Below are 19,292 nucleotides of genomic sequence, written 5' to 3'. Positions count from 1 at the left end.
TTAAATGATCTTTTTTCTGACCTGTAGCATCAATTGATTTGCTTTCACCTACATATTATTACACCCTTTATTGGTCTATGACTATGTAATTGCAAATACCAAGCAAATATTATATAAGCATTGTTCAAATATTAGGTCTTATTTATTTTTGAGAAGAAAAAAGGGAGTAGTCTGAAAGGTTTAGTATTTTTCTTCATTCTTTTTTTTTTTGTGTGTATTTTTCTGAAGTTAGAATCAGGGAGACAGTCAGACAGATTTCTACATGCACCCAACTGAGATCCACTCGGCATGCCCACCAGGGGGCGATGCTTTGCCCATCTGGGGCGTTGTTCCATTGCGGCTGGAGCCATTCTAGTGCCTGAGGCAGAGGCTATGGAGCCATCCTCAGCACCCGAGCCAACTTTGCTCCAGTGGAGCCTTGGCTGCAGGAAGGTAAGAGAGAGATAGAGAGGAAGGAGAGGGGGAAGGATGGAGAAGCAGATGGGCACTTCTGCTGTGTGCCCTGGCTGAGAATCGAAGCTGAGACTTCCACACGCCTGGCCAACACTCTATGCTGAGTCAACCAGCCAGGGCCTTTTCTTCATTCTTTATCTTATTTATTCTTACCCAGATTTTTCAAGTCTAGGAAGCATATTAAAATCTTCTACAACTTGTTTCTTAATAATAGCTTTTATCTTATATATTCCAGTCTAATGTATTCTATACCAAAGCTCTGAGGCTGTTATACCTAAAATCATAATGCCCACATCTAGTCCTGACTGTACCCATCCTTCCAGTGGGACCTTGAGCACTTTACTTAGTAACCACATTATGCCTGTTTCCTTATGTGTAAAATATGGTAGAAATAGTTTGCTGTTACTAAGCCAAAGACAGATTATTATGAATATTATATAGGAGTAGTAAAATGCTGAGAATAGAGCCTGGCAAAAGGCATTCAATATATATTAGCCATTCCTAGTTCAAAGTCATATCCAATTATATAAAATGACTCTTAGAGGTGGCAAGATGGCAATGGAGTAGGTGGACATACCAACTTCCACGTCCCAGAACCAAAGTGGATTACAACTTAATTTTAAGAACAATCATCTGGAAAAACCAACTTTGGACTAAACTAAGAGGACTCTAACCAAGGAACACTGAAGAAGCCACACTGAGACTGGTAGAAAAAGCAGAAACGTGGAGAGGGCTGCCCAGATCCTGGGAGCGAATGGCAGCCCAGAGGGACTCGAATGGCGAGAAGTGAGTTTAGTGGAGAGGGGAGGGTCCTGGGCCCCAGGACCAAAGCCCCAGCCTGCAGCCTCAGAGACTAGAAGAGGTGTATGAAGAGTATTTATCTGCCAAACAAGCCAGGATACTGTTTGTGAGAAAGAGACAGATTGCTCAGACCCAAAATTCTTCTTAAAGGGACCATGCAGAAAACCTCTTTTACAACCACTCATCCGAGATTCCGGGGGATGGGGAGAGATGAGAGGACCAGAGTAGCAGAAAGAGAGAGTAATCTAGGAGGCACAGAAAAAAACACTTTGAGAGACAGCCACCCTAACCCCTGAAATGAGTCAACCCCCAAATCTAAAGTGAATATTTCCCCTGGAACCAGCAATACCAGCAAAGGGAAGCAGGACACCAGCCAAACAAACTCTCCTGTGGCACTCAGAGCACAGTTGCTTAAAAGGAGGGAGCCTTTAGGAATACAGTATTGAGTGCTAGGGTCTGAGCAGCAGTGCCCCCACCCACACTGCTTAGAGTTTGCTGGGGGGCAGTGGCAGCAGGACATGGAAGTGTGGTCCCGTCAGCGAGGGTGGAAGCTGAGCTGGCCACAACTGAGGCCTGGCATAAGCTCAGTCCTGCCCGGTGGGGGTGGAAGGGGCAAATGAAAGCGGTCCGACCCAGTTGTGGGCTGGGTGAGCAAGAGCGGTCCCACCTGCAATCCCACCCACAAGGGCAAGGTGAAACCCAGGTGAAAGCAGGGAACCAGCAGAGACCCATGGCTGAGCATAGATACGCCTGCAGTGCCAAGGCTTGCAGCTCCAGTGCAGCATGCAGCCCCACCCAAGGGGATGGGGTGAAGGCCAAGGCCAGACAGGGCTTATAGCCCCTGCACGTGAACACAGTCCCACAGTAAAGGAGAGGCGGAAACCACAGAGACTGCATCAGCTGGCTGGCCCGGCAACGCCCATACCCGAATGCCCGAGGCAGCGGCAGAGGGACTGGCGGGCCTGCAGACAGACCACACCTAGGGAACACAGAGGCCAAACCCATTGGACTCCTGTGGCTATACCCTTATTATACACAGACAGAATGGGAAGGCAAAGAAATGCAACCCAAATGAATCAAGAGAAATCCCAGAAAAGGACTTGAATGAGTCAGATATAAACAAATTATGAGATGTAGAGTTTAAAATAATGATTGTTAGGATGTTCAAAGATCTTAGAACAGCAATAGATGGACATAATGAGCACTTAAATAGATAGCAAATACAAAAAAGAACATTGAAATAATAAAAAAGAATCAGTCAGAAATGACAAATAGAATATCAGAAATGAAGAACACAATGGAAGGAATTAAAAGCAGGATGGATGAAGCTGAGGATTGAATCAGCGAGTTAGAGGACAAGATAAACAAAGGCATGGAAACAGAGCAGCAAAAAGAAAAGAGACTCATAAAGTCTGAGGAAACTCTAAGACAGCTCTGTGACAACATGAAAAGAAACAATATCCGCATCATAGAGGTTCCTGAAGAAGAGAAAGAACAAGAGATAGAAACCTTGTTCAATCAAATCATAGCTAAAAAATTCCCTAAATTGATGCAGGAAAAAGTCACTTACATAGGCCCTGGCTGGTTGGCTCAGTGGTAGAGCATCGGCCTGATGTGCAGGACTCCCGAGTTCGATTCCTGGCCAGAGCACACAGGAGAAGCGCCCATCTGCTTCTCCACCCCTCCTCCTCTCCTTCCTCTCTGTCTCTCTCTTCACCTCCCACAGCCAAGGCTCCATTGTAGCAAAGTTGGCCAGGGCGCTGAGGATGGCTCCATGGCCTCTGCCTCAGGTGCTAGAATGGCTCTGGTTGCAACAGAGCAATGCCCCAGATGGGCAGAGCATCGCCCCCTGGTGGGCATGCCGGGTGGATCCCGGTCAGGCGCATGCGGGAGTCTATCTGCCTCCCCATTTCCAACTTCAGGAAAAAAAAAAAAAAAAAAGAGTCACCTACAAGGGAGCCCCCATAAGGATGACATCTGACTTCTCAATGGAAACACTTGAGGCCAGAAGGGAGTGGCAAAAATATTCAAAGTAATGCAGAACAAGAGCCTACAACCAAGATTAGTTTATCCAGCAAGGCTATCATTTAAAATTGAAGGAGAAATAAAAAGCATTCCAGACCAAAAAACAAACAAACAAAAACTCATGGAATTCATTACAACCAAACCAATGCTCCAAGAAATGTTAAGGGGCCTGTTTTAAACAGAACAAAGGGGGAAAGAATACAGTATAGTAAAAGAGGAAAATAGCTTTAAAGAATAAAATGGCGGCCCTGGCCGGTTGGCTCAGTGGTAGAGCATCGGCCTGGTGTGCAGAAGTCCCGGGTTCGATTCCTGGCCAGGGCACATAGGAGAAGCGCCCATTTGCTTCTCCAACCCCCCCTCCTTCCTCTCTGTCTCTCTCTTCCCCTCCCGCAGCCAAGGCTCCATTGGAGCAAAGATGGCCCGGGCGCTGGGGATGGCTCCTTGGCCTCTGCCCCAGGCGCTAGAGTGGCTCTGGTCGCAGCAGAGCGACGCCTCGGAGGGGCAGAGCATCGCCCCCTGGTGGGCAGAGCGTAGCCCCTGGTGGGTGTGCTGGGTGGATCCCGGTCGGGCGCATGCGGGAGTCTGTCTGACTGTCTCTCCCCGTTTCCAGCTTCAGAAAAATACAAAAAAAAAAAAAAACACAAGAAAACAGGACCCATAAATATGCTGTCTACAAGATACAAATCTCAAAACAAAAGATACACATAAACTAAAGATAAAAGGTTAGAAAAAAATATTTCATGCAAATGGAAATAAAAAAAAGTTGGGTAGCAATACTTATATCAGAAAAAATGGACTTTAAAACAAAGGTTATAGTAAGAGATAAAGATGAAGGTCACTACATAATGATAAAGGGAGCAATCTAACAGGAAGATAAAATCATTATATAATAAATATCTACACACCTAAATATATAAAGCAGACTTTAATGGATATAAAGGGCGAGATCAACAGCAATACTATAATAGTAGGAAATTTTAATTCCCCAATAACATCACTAGATAGATCCTCAAGAAAGAAAATTAACAAAGAAACAGCAGACTTAAAGGACACACTAGATCAACTCGATTTAATAGATATCTTTAGAACCTTTCACCCTAAAGCAGCAGAATATATTTACATTCTTTTCAAGTGCTCATGGTACATTCTCTAGGATAGACCACATGTTAGGGCACAAAGAGTTCTCAACAAATTTAAGAAGATTGTAATCATATCAAGCATTTTCTCTGATCACAATGGCATGAAACTAGATATCAACCACAACAGAAAAACTCAAAAATACTCAAACACATGGAAACTAAATAGCATGATATTAAATAATGAATGGTTTAACAATGAGATTAAAAAAGAAATTAAAAAATTCCTATAAACGAACGATAACAAGCATACAACAACTCAAAATTTATGGGACATAGCAAAAGCAGTCTTGAGAGGGAAGTTCATAGCACTACAGGCATACCTTAAGAAGCTAGAAAAAGCTCAAATAAACAACCAAACCCTGCATCTAAAAGAACTAGAAAAAGAACAGCAAGTAAAGCCCAGAGGTAGTTGAAGGAAGGAAATAATAAAGATCAGAGTGGAAATATTAAATGACATAGAGGCTAAAGGAACAACACAGAGGATCAATGAAACCAAGAACTGGTTCTTTGAAAGGGTAAACAAGATCAATGAACCTTTACCAGACTCACCAAGAAAAAAAGAGGCCTCAATAAATAAAATTAGAAATGAGAGTGAAGAAACAACAGACAAACAGAAATACAAAATATAGTAAGAAAATACTATGAAAAATTGTATGCCAAAAAATTAAACAACCTAGGTGAAATGGACAAATGTCTTGAAACATATAATCTTTCAAAAATCAATCTGAAAGAATCAGAAAACCTAAATAGACCGATTACAACAAATGAGATCGAAACAGTTATCAAAAAACTCCCAACAAACAAAAGCCCTGGACCAGATGGTTTTACAAGTGAATTCTACCAGAGATTCAAAGAAGAATAAACTCCTATCCTTCTCAAGCTATTTCAAAAAATTCAAGATGAAGGAATACTTCCAAGCTCCTTTTATGAAGTGAGCATAATTCTGATTCCCAAACCATGCAAAGATAACACAAAGAAAAAAAATTATAGGCCAATATCCCTGATGAATTTAGATGCTAAAATCCTCAACAAAATATTAGCAAACCGAATCCAGCAATACATGAAAAAAATCATATATCATGATCAAGTGGGATTTATTCTAGGGAGGGAAGGATGGTACAATATTCACAAATAAATCAATGTGATTCATCACACAAACAAAAGGAAGGAGAAAAGTCACATGATATTTCAATAGATGCAGAAAAAGCATTTGATAAAATCCAGCACCCATTTATGATCAAAACTCTCAGCAAAGTGGGAGTACATGGAACATACCTCAACATGATAAAGGCCATCAATGAAAAACCCATAGCCAACATCATAATTAATGGGCAAAAATTATAAGCAACCCCACTAAGATCAGGAACAAGACAGGGGTGTGCCCCTTTTCACCACTCTTAGTCAACATAGTTCTGGAAGTCCTAGCCACAGCAATCAGAGAAGAAGAAGAAATAAAAGGCATCCAAATTGGAAAAGAAGTAAAACTATCATTATTTGCAGATGATATGATACTGGATATAGAAAACCCTAAAGTCTCAGTCAAAAAACTACTGGACCTGATAAATGAATTCAGCTAGGTGGCAGGGTATAAAATTAATACATAGAAATCAGAGGCATTTTTATACACCAACAATGAACTGTCAGAAAGAGAAATTAAGGAGACCATCCCCTTCACTATTGCAACAAAATAATAAAGTACTTAGGAGTAAATGTATCCAAGCAGTTAAAGACTTGTACTTGGAAAATTACAAAACATTGATAAAATAAATCAAGGAAGATACAAACAAGTGGAAGCATATACTATGCTCATGGTTAGGAAGAATAAACATCATCAAAATGTCTACTACCCAAAGCAATTTATAAATTCAATACAATACCAATTAAAATACCCATGACATACTTCAAAGATATAGAACACATATTCCAAAAATTTATATGGAACCAAAAAGAACACAAATAGCCTCAGCAATCTTAAAAAAGAAGAAGAAAGTGGGAGGTATTATACTTCCTGATATCAAGTTATACTACAAGGCCATTGTACTCAAAACAGCTTGGTACTGGCATAAGAACAGGCATAAAGATCAATGGAACAGAACAGAGATCCCAGAAATAAACCCACACCTTTATGGACAATTGATATTTGACAAAGGAGGTAAGAGCATACAATGTTAAAGACAGTCTCTTTAACAAATGGTGTTGGGAAAATTGGACAGCTACTTGCAAAAAAATGAAACTAGACCACCAACTTATACCAGTCACAAAAATAAACTCAAAATGGATAAAAGACTTAAATGTAAGTCATGAAACCATAAGCATCTTAGAAGAAAACATAGGCAGTAAGCTCTCTGATATCTCTTGCAGCAATATATTTGCAGATCTATCTCCACGGGCAAGTGAAATAAAAGACAGGATAAACAAATGGGACTATATCAAACTAAAAAGCTTTTGTACAGCTAAAGACAATCTGAACAGAATAAAAAGACAAACCACACAATGGGAGAACATATTTGACAATACGTCTGATAAGGGGTTAATAACCAAAATTTATAAAGAACTTGTAAAAACTCAACACCAGGAAGACAAAAAGTCCAATCAAAAAACGGGCAAAAGAAATGAATAGATCCTTCTCCAAAGAGGACATACAGATGGCCAATAGACAGATAAAAAATGTTCAACATCACTAATCATTAAAGAAATGCAAATTAAAACCACAATGAGATACCACCTCACACCAGTCAGAAGGGCGCTTATTAATAAAACAACACACAGTAAGTGCTGGCGAGGGTGTGGAGAAAAGGGAACTCTCCTGCACTGCTGGTGGGAATGCAGACTGGTGCAGCCACTGTGGAAAACAATATGGAGATTCCTCAAAAAATTAAAAATGGAACAGCCTTTTGACCCAGCCATCCCACTTTTAGGAATATATCCGAAGAACGCCATATCACTGTTTTAAATGAAGATATGCACCCCCATGTTTATTGCAGCACTGTTCACAATAGTGAAGATCTGGAAACAGCCCAAGTGTCTGTCAGTGGACGAGTGGATTAAAAAGCAGTGGTACATATATACTATGGAATACTGTGGGGCCATGAAAAAGAAGGAAATATTACCTTTTGCAACAACATGGATGGACCTGGAAACTATTATGTTAAGTGAAGTAAGTCAGGCAGAGAAAGAAAAATATCATATGACCTCACTCATTTGAGGAATCCAGGGTACAATGTGAACTGAGGAACAAAATTAAACCTGAAGGGAAGGGGGGAGGGTGATATGGGGAGGGGGACAAGGGAGATGTTGAGGGAAATACAGGGGAGGGGGATGCAATCTGGATGACACTAGAATCTATGTAAACACAATAAATTAAATTTAAAAAATAAAATGACTCTTAATCCAGTTTAATTCCATTGCTTCCATTTCTACTTTGATATTAATATTATTCTTATTTGCATTCGCTTCATATATCTTTGCCTGTGTATTTGGTTTTAATTTTTGGTAATATCTTGCATGTTTCCCTAAAATAGTATTTTGTTGGATTTTAGCCCAGTTTTTAGTCTCTGTCTCTAAATAGAGAATTAAAATCCAATTATTCAATACATTAGGTGAGTTATTTTGATGATTAATGATGTTTATTCTTCTAGTATATTCTTTGACAGTCTGCTTGTAATACCTAATTATCTACTTAATTTTTTTTATAGTTTTAAATTTTTTTGCTGTGTAAACTGTGCTTTCTCTGCTTTTATGTTCTTTAGTACTAATGGAAATTATATGCTCCCTCTTTTTAAAAAAAATATACTACTAACCAGGAACTGCATTATTCCATACGTAGGTCGGACATAAAAGTGAAACTAAGAGACATTGATAAAAGTGTGGTGGTTACGGGGGAGGGGGGAGAGGGAGAGGGAAAGGGGGAGGGGGAGGGGCACAAAGAAAACTAGATAGAAGGTGACAGAGGACAATCTGACTTTGGGTGATGGGTATGCAACATAATTGAATGACAAGATAACCTGGACTTATTATCTTTGAATATATGTATCCTGATTTATTGATGTGGCCCCATTAAAAAAATAAAATTATTAAAAAAACAAACAAAAAAATATTCTACTGATTACCTTTAAGTGTTTCAAAGTCATTCTTTTATATATATATATTAGTTTAAATATATATTTAAATTGACAAGACTAAGAAAATATCTTTTAAATTTTCATATTTATGGAATATAATTTAGCATACTTTTTAGTAAGCCTTACCAATTTAAGTATCCTTCCTAAAAAGAATTCCGGTTTTTTTTTTGTAGATTGCTGTTTTTAACTTATCTTTTAAAGATCTTTTAAAACAATTTCTTTGAAAACTAATTTTTAGCTAACTAGTTAGCTAGAAATCTAACTTTTATTTTATGATTTCATACAGAATACTTTCTCATGATGGAAATTTAAATACCCACTATAACAACAAAAATAAAATAATATGAAAGTTTAACAATAAAATGCTAATCTTATTCCAGACCTCGTCCCAATCTCCAGATAACTAACTGCCGTCAACAATTTTTTTCTGTGTTCTCAAAGGAATTTTCTGTGCATTTGCACACAGTTGTACTGAAATGAGACCCATCTTACACACTGAATCTAATTTTGAAACTAAAATTGAAAGTATTCTTTAGACATCTATGATAGTTTTTTCTGCTGACTACTCTCTTTCTGTCAGCTACTTCCTCTGGTCTTGAGGTTTTCATTTATGTTGCAGTGCTGGGTCAGTTGTAACCCATCTTCAAGACATGATTTCAAGAAAAGAGCATAGAATTTACATTGTGAATCTTTGTATATGGGGTTTTCTATGGCCTTTACATAATTACATGAAGGACAAGTTATCTACATAGCAAATTCTTGGATATACATACATCCCTAACCCCTTAAAACTAAATAGTTTGTGGCCTTGTGTCAAAGTAGATAATCTGAGGGCCTTCCCAATGCAGAACAACAGATTTTGCATAACTCTCAAAGTTATTGCATTGCTGGGCTCACAGAAAGTAAGAAAAATGACAAAGTACCTGAAACACGAAAACAAAAAGTAAGCAAAATCCTGAGTAGTGGCCGCTAAGCATAGGAAAGGTTTTCCTTAAGGGCAAGTGCAGAGCCAGGTGAAGGCAAGGTGTTGAAACAGACTCCCACATTAAGCCCAGATCCCTGAAAGGAGCTGAAATGATTCTGGGTCAGTACCACTTTCTAGATCTCAGAAGAAGCAAACACACATCCTGTCTGGAGGAAAGAAATCATCCTCAGTTTTGACTCTCAGTTTGCCAAAGATTAAGACTAACCAAATATTACAAAACTAAAAGTAAACTACCCACCACAAGAGAGAATAAGTAAAAACAACAATTATATTTAGAGCCCAAAAGACTAAAGTTGTTGTAAGTATCTGTCCTAAAATATAAAATAATATTGTCAGAAATCTTTAAACCAATTAAAGATGAAATCACAAAAACATGTAAGCAGAATTCAACTGTCAGCAATGTCCAGGAGGACTGGGAAGTTGTACTACATTTTGCAAGATGCTATGATGGGGTAAACGGAACAAATGGTACGACATGTTTTATTTTTTCTTAATTTTTTGAATATTATTTTTTTGAGGCCAGAGGTGCACACTTTTCTTGAGGCCAGAAGTCCAAAATCAAGGCACCAGCAGGGCCATGCTCTCCAATGTCTCTAAGGGAGGGTCTTTCTTCTTCTAGCTGCTCTGATAGTTGCCAGCAATCCATGGCATCTCTCATCTTATAGCTTTTTCATGCCAGTCACATGACTGTCTTTTCCCTGTGTGTTTTTACATTGTTTTCCCTCTGTATGTGTATGTCTATTTGTAAGAACACCAGTCATAGTGGATTAGGGCTCACGCTAATGACCTCATCTTCTTACATCTACAAAAATCCTGTTTCCAAACGAGGAAGTATCCTGAGGTGCTAAGGAAAAGGACCTTCAACATGTCTTTTTCAGGGGACACAATCAACGCAATAACACCTTCCTACAAAATAACACTGGACCCACTTGATTTTATAGATTAGTTCCATAAAACATTTCAGGAATCAATCCTTCCAAAACTTATACGAATCTTATGTAACTACCCAAATGTCTAAGAGGCCAGTGTAACAGTGAGACCAAAACCAGAAGAGGGTAGTACAAGAATGGAAAATTAGAGATGAATCCTTCCCAGGAGCTATGTTCTGGCAACACATAGCAATGTAGGTGAAACCTTAAGACATTTAGTGTGGGGTGAAAAAAGCAAGTTGCAGAGACCATTTTTTTTATTATTATTATTGATTGAGTTTAGAGACAGGAGAGAAAGAGACAGAAAGGCAGTGGGGAGGAGCAGGTATGTGCCTTGATGGGGCAAGCCCAGGGTTCTGAACCAGAAACCTTAGTGTTCAGGTTGATGCTTTATCCACTGTGCCACCACCACAAGTCAGGCCAGAACACATTTTCATAAAGTTAAAAAGAAAGTAAAAAATACATTCTTCCGGGATTCATGCATAAATAGAAGCTATGGGGAAAAAAGGGTAAGGGGAAAAAAATATCATTGTGAAACAGACAGAATATAATTAAATGTAAGTAAAATCAACTAAAACAGAGAAAACCCAAAGGCAAGATGAATGGTTCTCTCCGTGAAGGGGAGTCAGAGCAGTGTGTAAATGTAGCACCACGGCAAACAGCTGTTGGGGATGACCTGGTCCTTAAGGTAAATGATGAATTCATAAATGCTCGCTTTTGTTGTCGCCCTTCATAACCTGCATTTCTATAAGTTACATTCTTTTCTCCTCTTTAAAATTCTCTTACATGTTTTTTTTAAAAAAAATGCTAGGTAGACAGTGCCCCACTGCTATTTTGAAAGTCAGTGTGGTCAGGGCTGACTTAGGTCTGTCATGTGATTGGAGAGTTTTTGCTCAGGTGACTACAGGATTTCTCTTTACTTCTATAATTTAAAAACTTTTCCAAGATGTGCCGAGATGTAAATAAGTATGTTCTCAGCAGCCTTTCTAGCCATCTGGTTTGCAAGCATTTGGGTGACAGCCATGAAATCTAGCTAAACAATTTAAAAGTATCAAACTCTTGTGTTTTTGGTAAAGGCTTAAGCAAACAAGAACAGTTCTTGCCCTTCCTAAAAGGAACTAAGTGCACATTTTCATTCTCAGGAAAAAGACAGGTTTCTAATGATGAAATTCAAACTAATTACCAATAACACAGCTCCCTTTTGGTCTCTGCTAAGCCCAACTCCTACTCTGGAAGAGGTCATCACCTGGGCGCAGTCCTTCGACAAGTTAATGCTCACTCCAGCAGGAAGGAACACTTTCCGTGAATTCCTTCGAACAGAATTCAGTGAAGAAAATATGCTTTTCTGGATGGCGTGTGAGGAACTGAAAAAAGAAGCTAATAAAAGCATTATTGAGGAAAAGGCAAGGATAATATATGAAGACTACATTTCAATTCTTTCTCCTAAAGAGGTATGTATCAACCAAAAAGGTTTTTCCCAAGAAGCCCTGGATAAGATTCACTCCTTCAATGTTTGGTCACCTGGCACAGTTACAACTAATCAAAAATATAGAAAATGACTCCACCTAATACATAGTACAGTTACCCTTGAAAAACCCTGGTCTTAACTGTGCAGACCCACTTATATGCAGATTTTTCCCAATAAAGACAAGAGAGTACTGTAAACATATTTTCTCTTGTCATTTTTAATGTTTTCTTTTCCCTAGCTTACTGTATTTTAAGAATATAGTATATATGGCCTGAGTGGTGGTTGCACAGTGGATAGAGCACTGACCTGACATGCTGAGGTCCAAGATTCAAAACCCTGAGGTCGCCAGCTTGAGCACAGGGTCACCAACTTGAGCATGGGATCGGTGACATTGATCCCAAGGTCACTGGCTTGGCTATAGTCCCCCAGTCAAGGAATGTATAAAAGCAATCAATGAAAAATTTAAGTGCCACCACTACAAGTTGATGCCTCTCATCTCTCTCCCTCCCTTCCCCTCCCCTAAAAAGAGAGAATGTAGTATATAATACATATAACATACAAAATATGTGTTGTTTTCAGTTAAGCTTCTAGTCATTAATAATCTATTAGCAAAGTTTGGGGGAGTCAAAGGTTATACATGGATTTTCAACTGCATGGGGTTGGCACTCCTAACATTGGCGTTGTTCAAGGGTCAACTGTAGTCAAATCCCTTTCACCATGGTTCCACAAAAGGGCTCTAACTACACCCTGAAATCTGTGAAAATTTTGTATGTTGTTCTGAAAAAAGTATCCATAACTTTTTCTCCAGGAGGAGTAATCTGTTTCACTATTAATACTGTTTTAAAATAGTATACTCTATAAGCATTTCTTTAAGTAAAATTACCCCTTTATTCTGAGCAAAATCTTTTTTATAGGTATCTTTATTTTTTATGGTAGCATCACTAACACGGTACTGATGCTTCAAAGGTTTTTTACCAGTGTGTCCTTTTTTAATATCAGAAAAGTTATGAATGAAATTAAGCAACTTTTCATCTGAGTTTCTGTTCTTTTTATTCCCAAATCTAGGAGGTTAGGTCGATCTCAAAACTAAGTGCCTTGTGGCCCTAATTATAAAATCGTTCACTATTTCCTACTATGTGCTAAGAATATGAAGTTAATAAAACAGGACCTCTCCTGTCAGGGAACTCACACACACAGGCGGAGTAACATGAAGCTCCCACAACACCGCAGGGTCCTAAGGGGCTGGTGCAGTGAGCCATCAACAGTGGGGGTAAGGGTAGGCGGGAATGAGAGAAATATACTCAGAGAGGCCTTGGACAGACTGAGGATAATAAAAAGAAAATTACAAGAAACACAACAGATGAAATTTCAGAGGATAAGATTAGATGGGCCAAAGATAAAAATATTGTCATATCACAGTGAAAAGTTGTCAAGAGTTTGGTATGGCTGAAAGGTAACATGTTTACTAAACGTTGAGGGTCATTGGCAGGCAGCCAGAAGAGAGTAAGAAAAGTGGATGGTCCAAAAGCCATGAAATTGGGAGGCATGCTGAGCTTTTCTGCTTTCTATCTGGGAAGCCCTTGGATTTTAGACTGGTAATATCATCAAGTTTGGAGTTTTGAAAGACCAGTAGGACTACAGAATGGATTAGAAGAGTAGTGGCAGGGGACAGAAGACCAATTGAGTAGTCTAAATGAATGTGATGAGACCCTGACTAGGCCAGCTGAAAAGAGAGGAAAAGGGTTTGATTTGAGGGAAATTATCCAGAGTCTCGAATAACTCCTGCATCTATGGTTTGGGCAGACCACATGGTGAGGTAGTTTTTTGAAACTAGACAGACAGGATATGGAGTATGCTTGAGATAAAGACAGGCTCATTTTTGCCTACTTATGTTTGCACTTTGAAGTCGGAGATATTCAATTGACAGCTGTATGAATATGGGGTTCAAAAAGTTATGTCCATTTTGAATTAACCAAAGCAATAGAATATTTGGCCTTTAAGGCTTCTGCATGTTTTCATTTGGTTATGATTTCCCTTTTTATTTTAAAGCAAGATTTTTCATCACTGTTCTTTAAAGCACTATGCAGACAAAAATTTACAGTATACAAAATTCCTAGCAACCGTATAAAGCAAGAATGATACAAAAAGATGACCCTTTCCTTCCATCTATTACTTGAGATGTAAAAGCTTAAAAATTTTAAGAGCATAGACTTTGGGGTCAGATTCACTTGGGTTTGAACCCCAGTTTTTCATTGAATAGCCTGGAATTTGGAAGCTCTGGACTTGATACTAAAAGCAGGGCAAGCAATGCAAAGGGCTGAAGCTGGAGTGTCAGAGTCTGCACTTTAGGAAGGTCCCTTTGGCTGAACCCATGGAGAGGCATTAGATTGACAGCAGACCAGTTAGGAGGCTGGACAAATCCAGCAGTAAATGGTGAGATAGCCTCCACAGGGGCATGGCAGAGAGGAGGGGAGGGGACAGACTCAAGAGGTGTTAAAGGGGTAGGGCCATCAAGACTTTGTGACTGAATATAGAGCCAGAGAAAAAGGGAAGGATGACAAGGACTCAGAAGTGGGTGGGATTTATAGTTCAATTTCTTCACAGGCTAAACAAAAAAAAGATTTGGTGATGCTGGGAATCGGTTTACAATGTATTAGGACTGAATTACCTGTGGATATATGGACGAGGGTGGATGCATCTGGAAAGACAGGTCATTGAAGTCAGTATTTCATGGTTTAGCTAATCATATGTTGAGTTTTATATAAAAGAAATGTGCATTGCCTAACATTAGAACCACCAGAGCCCTGTGCAGAGATGGTCTGGCTAAGATTCTTCACACAGAAGAGAAAGGTATGAGTTACCATTTGTCGCTTTGGCTTGTACTCATTTATCTGGTGCTTTACGGGAAAGTCTGAACCCAGTAGCTTGCTCAACTCTGTGAGACAGCTTTGTCTAGGATGAGCCAGCATCAGCACAAGGAAAGCCAACATCCCTTAAGGACTGAATAAATTCCCAGCACTTTAAATAAATTCTCCTTAAATCCTCATCAAATATCATCATCATTATCCCCACTCTTTGGAGTTCATTAGAGTATGGCTCTCCAAACAAGTGATAGTGTTGGGATTTAAATACAGGCTCCACAATTTTAACCCTTTATGGTGCTTCTGACTCAATTTCCACTTCACCAGCCAGCCTAGCACTCATTCCCAGAAATCTGCTACCCAGAAATCTGCTATTGTGTTCTAGTAGCTGCAGCCTCGGATATCCAGACTTTATCCCTAATGCTATTAGGAAATTAGCAAGGAGTTAAGTCTATGCACATTACCTTCTTTCTTCAAAGCACATAGTACTCATTTTAAACAAGCAAAACAATGTTGTGGTTTTCTAAAGCAGTATGACCCCCACTAGCATGAACTAGAACTTGTGAGAAATACACATTATCAGACCCTCCCCAGATCTACTGAGTCAGCGACTCTTCAGGTGGGACCCAAACTGTTTAATAAGCCTTCCAGGGGCTTTTGATGTCACTGAAGCTTCAGAACCCGTTCTTTTGTGTTCATTTTCTCTTTCAGCAGATTAGATTTATGGATCACCTTGGTAGGTTTGGGATTTTTAAAAACCAGAAGTTTGGGATGGATTTCCAAGGAGAAAGTGATCTAATCTAACTCTTACTTGTTTCTATTGACAGGTCAGCTTAGACTCCCGAGTAAGAGAAGTCATCAATAGGAATATGGTGGAGCCATCCCAACACATATTCGATGACGCACAACTTCAGATTTACACCTTAATGCACAGAGACTCATACCCCCGATTCATGAATTCTGCTGTCTATAAAGATTTGCTCCAGTCTTTATCTGAGAAATCAGTTGAAGCATAGAATATTATCAAATATATTTATTAATAAAATAATAAAAACTCATGGGCTATGTCTAGTACAGGGGTTTAGAGGTAGCAGTGTCTTCTGCTGAAGTAATACTCAGGCTATTCTAACAGCAGATGCTTCCTTCCACAGAAAGCTATATATTCACAATAAAATTGCAGCCACCGTTAGCGATACTTATAAAAAAATGGGTATGGCTGTCTTAGAAAGATAGTATATTTGCATTTACAATAACAACCGCATAGTTATTGGATGGACATAGTTGTGGATGGAAAAGGATACACTAAGTGACTAGAAGACCCCATACTGCCTGGACCATGGACATCCACTGGAACACACAGGACTGCTTTTCTGCATGAGCTCAGTACCCGATTACTCTCCTCCAAAGAAAATACATTCAGGTATTTCTCAGCAACTCCTTCCTTCCATCAAGCTCAGTTTTGCATATTTCACTTATCAGTACCATTACAGCACCCAAATTACCAGTTCATAAAGAGGTGACTACTTCTCATAAAACAATAGGGTCTGACTTAATCTTAGAATATATGTATGTAGATTGTGTGTGTATGTGTGTGTGTGTGTGTGTGTGTGTAACCATGGTTAATGTAAAACACTGTGCTTTGAAGTATGTCAGTCTCAAATATTTGATAAGAGTAGTGCTTAAAAAGTTCTTTTGTTGAAAATTTATCAAAATCTGCCAACCTAAATAACACATTTTTTAAGTTTACAACTTAACCATGTTCATAACAAAACTTTTAAATTAGCATAGTTCCATTTTATTATTGAAAGAAATGGCGTTTTCACTGTAAAAAATAAAGCACAAGAGTTTTACTTCAATCTTTAGTCTTTTCCACATGTAAATATTTGGGAAATACAAGATTAAGTTAGTAGGGATACATGCAAGCTATCTTTTAGTTCCCACATGAGGATTTTGTTTTCAGATCCTACTTATCTTTATGATAAGCAAATGAAGTAATTTCATAGCTTACTGGTAAAAACACTAATTTGTTGACCTTAAACATCCTGAAGAAACCCATCACTACAATGAATGGAAAAGACTTGAAAATGTGACTGTGAAAGACACCCAAACCTGGAACGGTTTGAGTAAGTTTAGAAATTAATTTATAAGAGGCCCACAGAATTCTTCAGGGATGCTCCCTTCTTGGTCATCTCCCTCACCTGGCTCTTCAGCCTGACAATTCCTGCCTTACTCTCTTTAAACCCCAAATCTAAGCCACTTGTTATTCTCAGTAAACTGTAAATCATCTTACCACCTACTCGACTATGACAATTGTGTCCCTAACCCCCTTCAACTTTCTTGTGTAACAACATAGGGTGGTTAACTCATGAATCAGCATAAAATTTCTGGCAGACTGGCAGCAGTCTGAGGACTAGCAGTTGAAAAACACTGGCCTACTCCATACCTGTATAGCCTATTGCTCCTTGGCTACAAACCTGTAAAGGATGTTAATGTACTGAATACTATAGGTACTTGTAATACAAAGGTAAGTATTTGTGTATATAAATATATATAAACATAGAAAAGATACAGTAAAAATACAGTATAAAAGATAAAAAGTGGTGCTGCTATCTAGAGCACTTACCATGAATGGAGCTAGCAGGACTGGAAGGTACTCTGGGTGAGTCAGGAAGAGCAGTGAGAAAATGTGAAGGCCTAGGACATTACTGTACACTACTGTAAACACACTCAGAATTTATAAAACAACATGAGATCAAGTCAAGTGCAAAAGAAAATGATGCAGTCAAAAGACACGGTAAACACAAGATGTGTGAGGTTCTGCTGGTATAACAGCATAAGTTTCACAGCAAAAATATTTCCGTAAGTATAAACAAAACACTTTAAAATGACAATAAAAAGTATAGTAGGCCCTGGCCGGTTGGCTCAGTGGTAGAGCGTCGGCCTGGCGTGCGGAAGTCCTGGGTTCGATTCCTGGCCAGGGCACACAGGAGAGGCGCCAATCTGCTTCTCCACCCCTCCCCCTCTCCTTCCTCTCTGTCTCTCTCTTCCCCTCCCGCAGCCGTGGCCCCATTGGAGCAAAAGATGGCCCGGGCCCTGGGGATGGCTCCTTGGCCTCTGCCCCAGGCGCTAGAGTGGCTCTGGTCGTGACAGAGCAACGCCCCCTGGTGGGTGTGCCGGGTGGATCCCGGTCGGGTGCATGCAGGAGTCTGTCTGACTGCCTCCCCGTTTCCAGCTTCAGAAAAATACAAAAAAAAAAAAAAAAAGTATACTAAATATATAAACCAGTACCATATTTATTTATTATCACTGTCAACTATTAGGTACTATACATAATTGTATGTGTAATACTTTTATACAACTGGCAGCACAGTAGGTTTGTTTACACTAGCACCAACACAAATGTGTGAGTAATGCATTGTGCTAAGTGGCTACAACATGACTAGGCAATAGGAATTTTTCAGCTCCATTATAATCTTATGGGACCATCGTTGTATATGTGGCCCCTTGTTGACTGAAATGTTGTTACAAGGCATATGACTCTATCTAGCTTAAAGCAGTAGTCAATAAATGTAGAACTGAACTAAATTTTAACATGAAACCTCCAATAGCTATAAAATAAAAATTCCATTTCAAATTTGTTTTACAATGTGTCACATCTCAAAGATATCATCACATGTCGCATGACTACAGAATTCACTGTTACTATAAACCAATTCAGTTGATAAACCTCTAGTGCCATCTATGTGTATGAGTAAACCCTAAAGTCACTCCCAAAGTATCCTACAAATTCAATACAATGCCAAGATTTTTGTGAAATTTAAAAATAAAATTTGACAAGCTAATTTTGTTAGCATGGACAGCTGTTCCTTTGGGGAAAATGGATCACACACACACACACACACACACACACATATATATATAAACAATTATATATTCCAAATGGTTTAAAGATCTAAAAGCCTTTTTAAAAATATTATAAGAACACTAGAAGCAAATGTACACAGTATTTTTATAACCTCAGAGTAAGAGGTCATCCTAAGCCAAGCATAAAATTCAGAAACTGTAAAAGAAAATACTGATAAGTAGGATATTTTTAAAATTTTAATTCTGTACAAGACACAATAAAAATACTTAAAACACAAATATCAGATAAAAAGGGTAAAGATTACTATACAGAATGTATTAGGAGTGCCTACAAATTATTAAGACAAATAACCCTATTAACAGAAAAAGACAATAACTGATTAAGAAACAAGATGAGCATAATAAATAAAAAAATATAAACATAATTAAACAATAGATGTTAGTGGTTACTATTTCTCCCTAGATTTGAAAAAATCAAAAAGCTTGATAACATCCAATATTAGTGAGTGAAATCAGAGGAATGGCACATGAGAGATAGCTTGGTCTCTCCCCTTGAAGTTTCAACAATTGGAAGAGCTATAACTCACTGAAGGATTCCCTGCTCAGTGCACAAGCACACCTAAGAGATCTGAACAATGAAGTATCT

The 19,292-nt window shown here is 38.8% G+C and overlaps 1 protein-coding gene across 3 annotated transcripts in view; it reads left to right on the top strand.

The window, feature by feature from the left end:
* RGS20 (regulator of G protein signaling 20) overlaps positions 1–15,840 on the top strand; it is a 120,275-nt gene extending 104,435 nt beyond the window's left edge. For all 3 annotated transcript variants that reach the window (XM_066379058.1, XM_066379057.1, XM_066379059.1), the window contains 2 exons: positions 11,670–11,904; positions 15,610–15,840. In XM_066379058.1, the coding sequence (XP_066235155.1) occupies positions 11,670–11,904; positions 15,610–15,798 (424 nt within the window). In that variant the 3' untranslated portion in view covers positions 15,799–15,840. The remainder of the gene's footprint in view (positions 1–11,669; positions 11,905–15,609) is intronic.
* Positions 15,841–19,292: the final 3,452 nt, after the last annotated feature.

The sequence above is a fragment of the Saccopteryx leptura genome, chromosome 3 (assembly GCF_036850995.1).
Source record: "Saccopteryx leptura isolate mSacLep1 chromosome 3, mSacLep1_pri_phased_curated, whole genome shotgun sequence".
Classification (NCBI taxonomy): Eukaryota; Metazoa; Chordata; class Mammalia; order Chiroptera; family Emballonuridae; genus Saccopteryx; species Saccopteryx leptura.
This window is presented reverse-complemented; position numbering and strand designations above follow the sequence as displayed.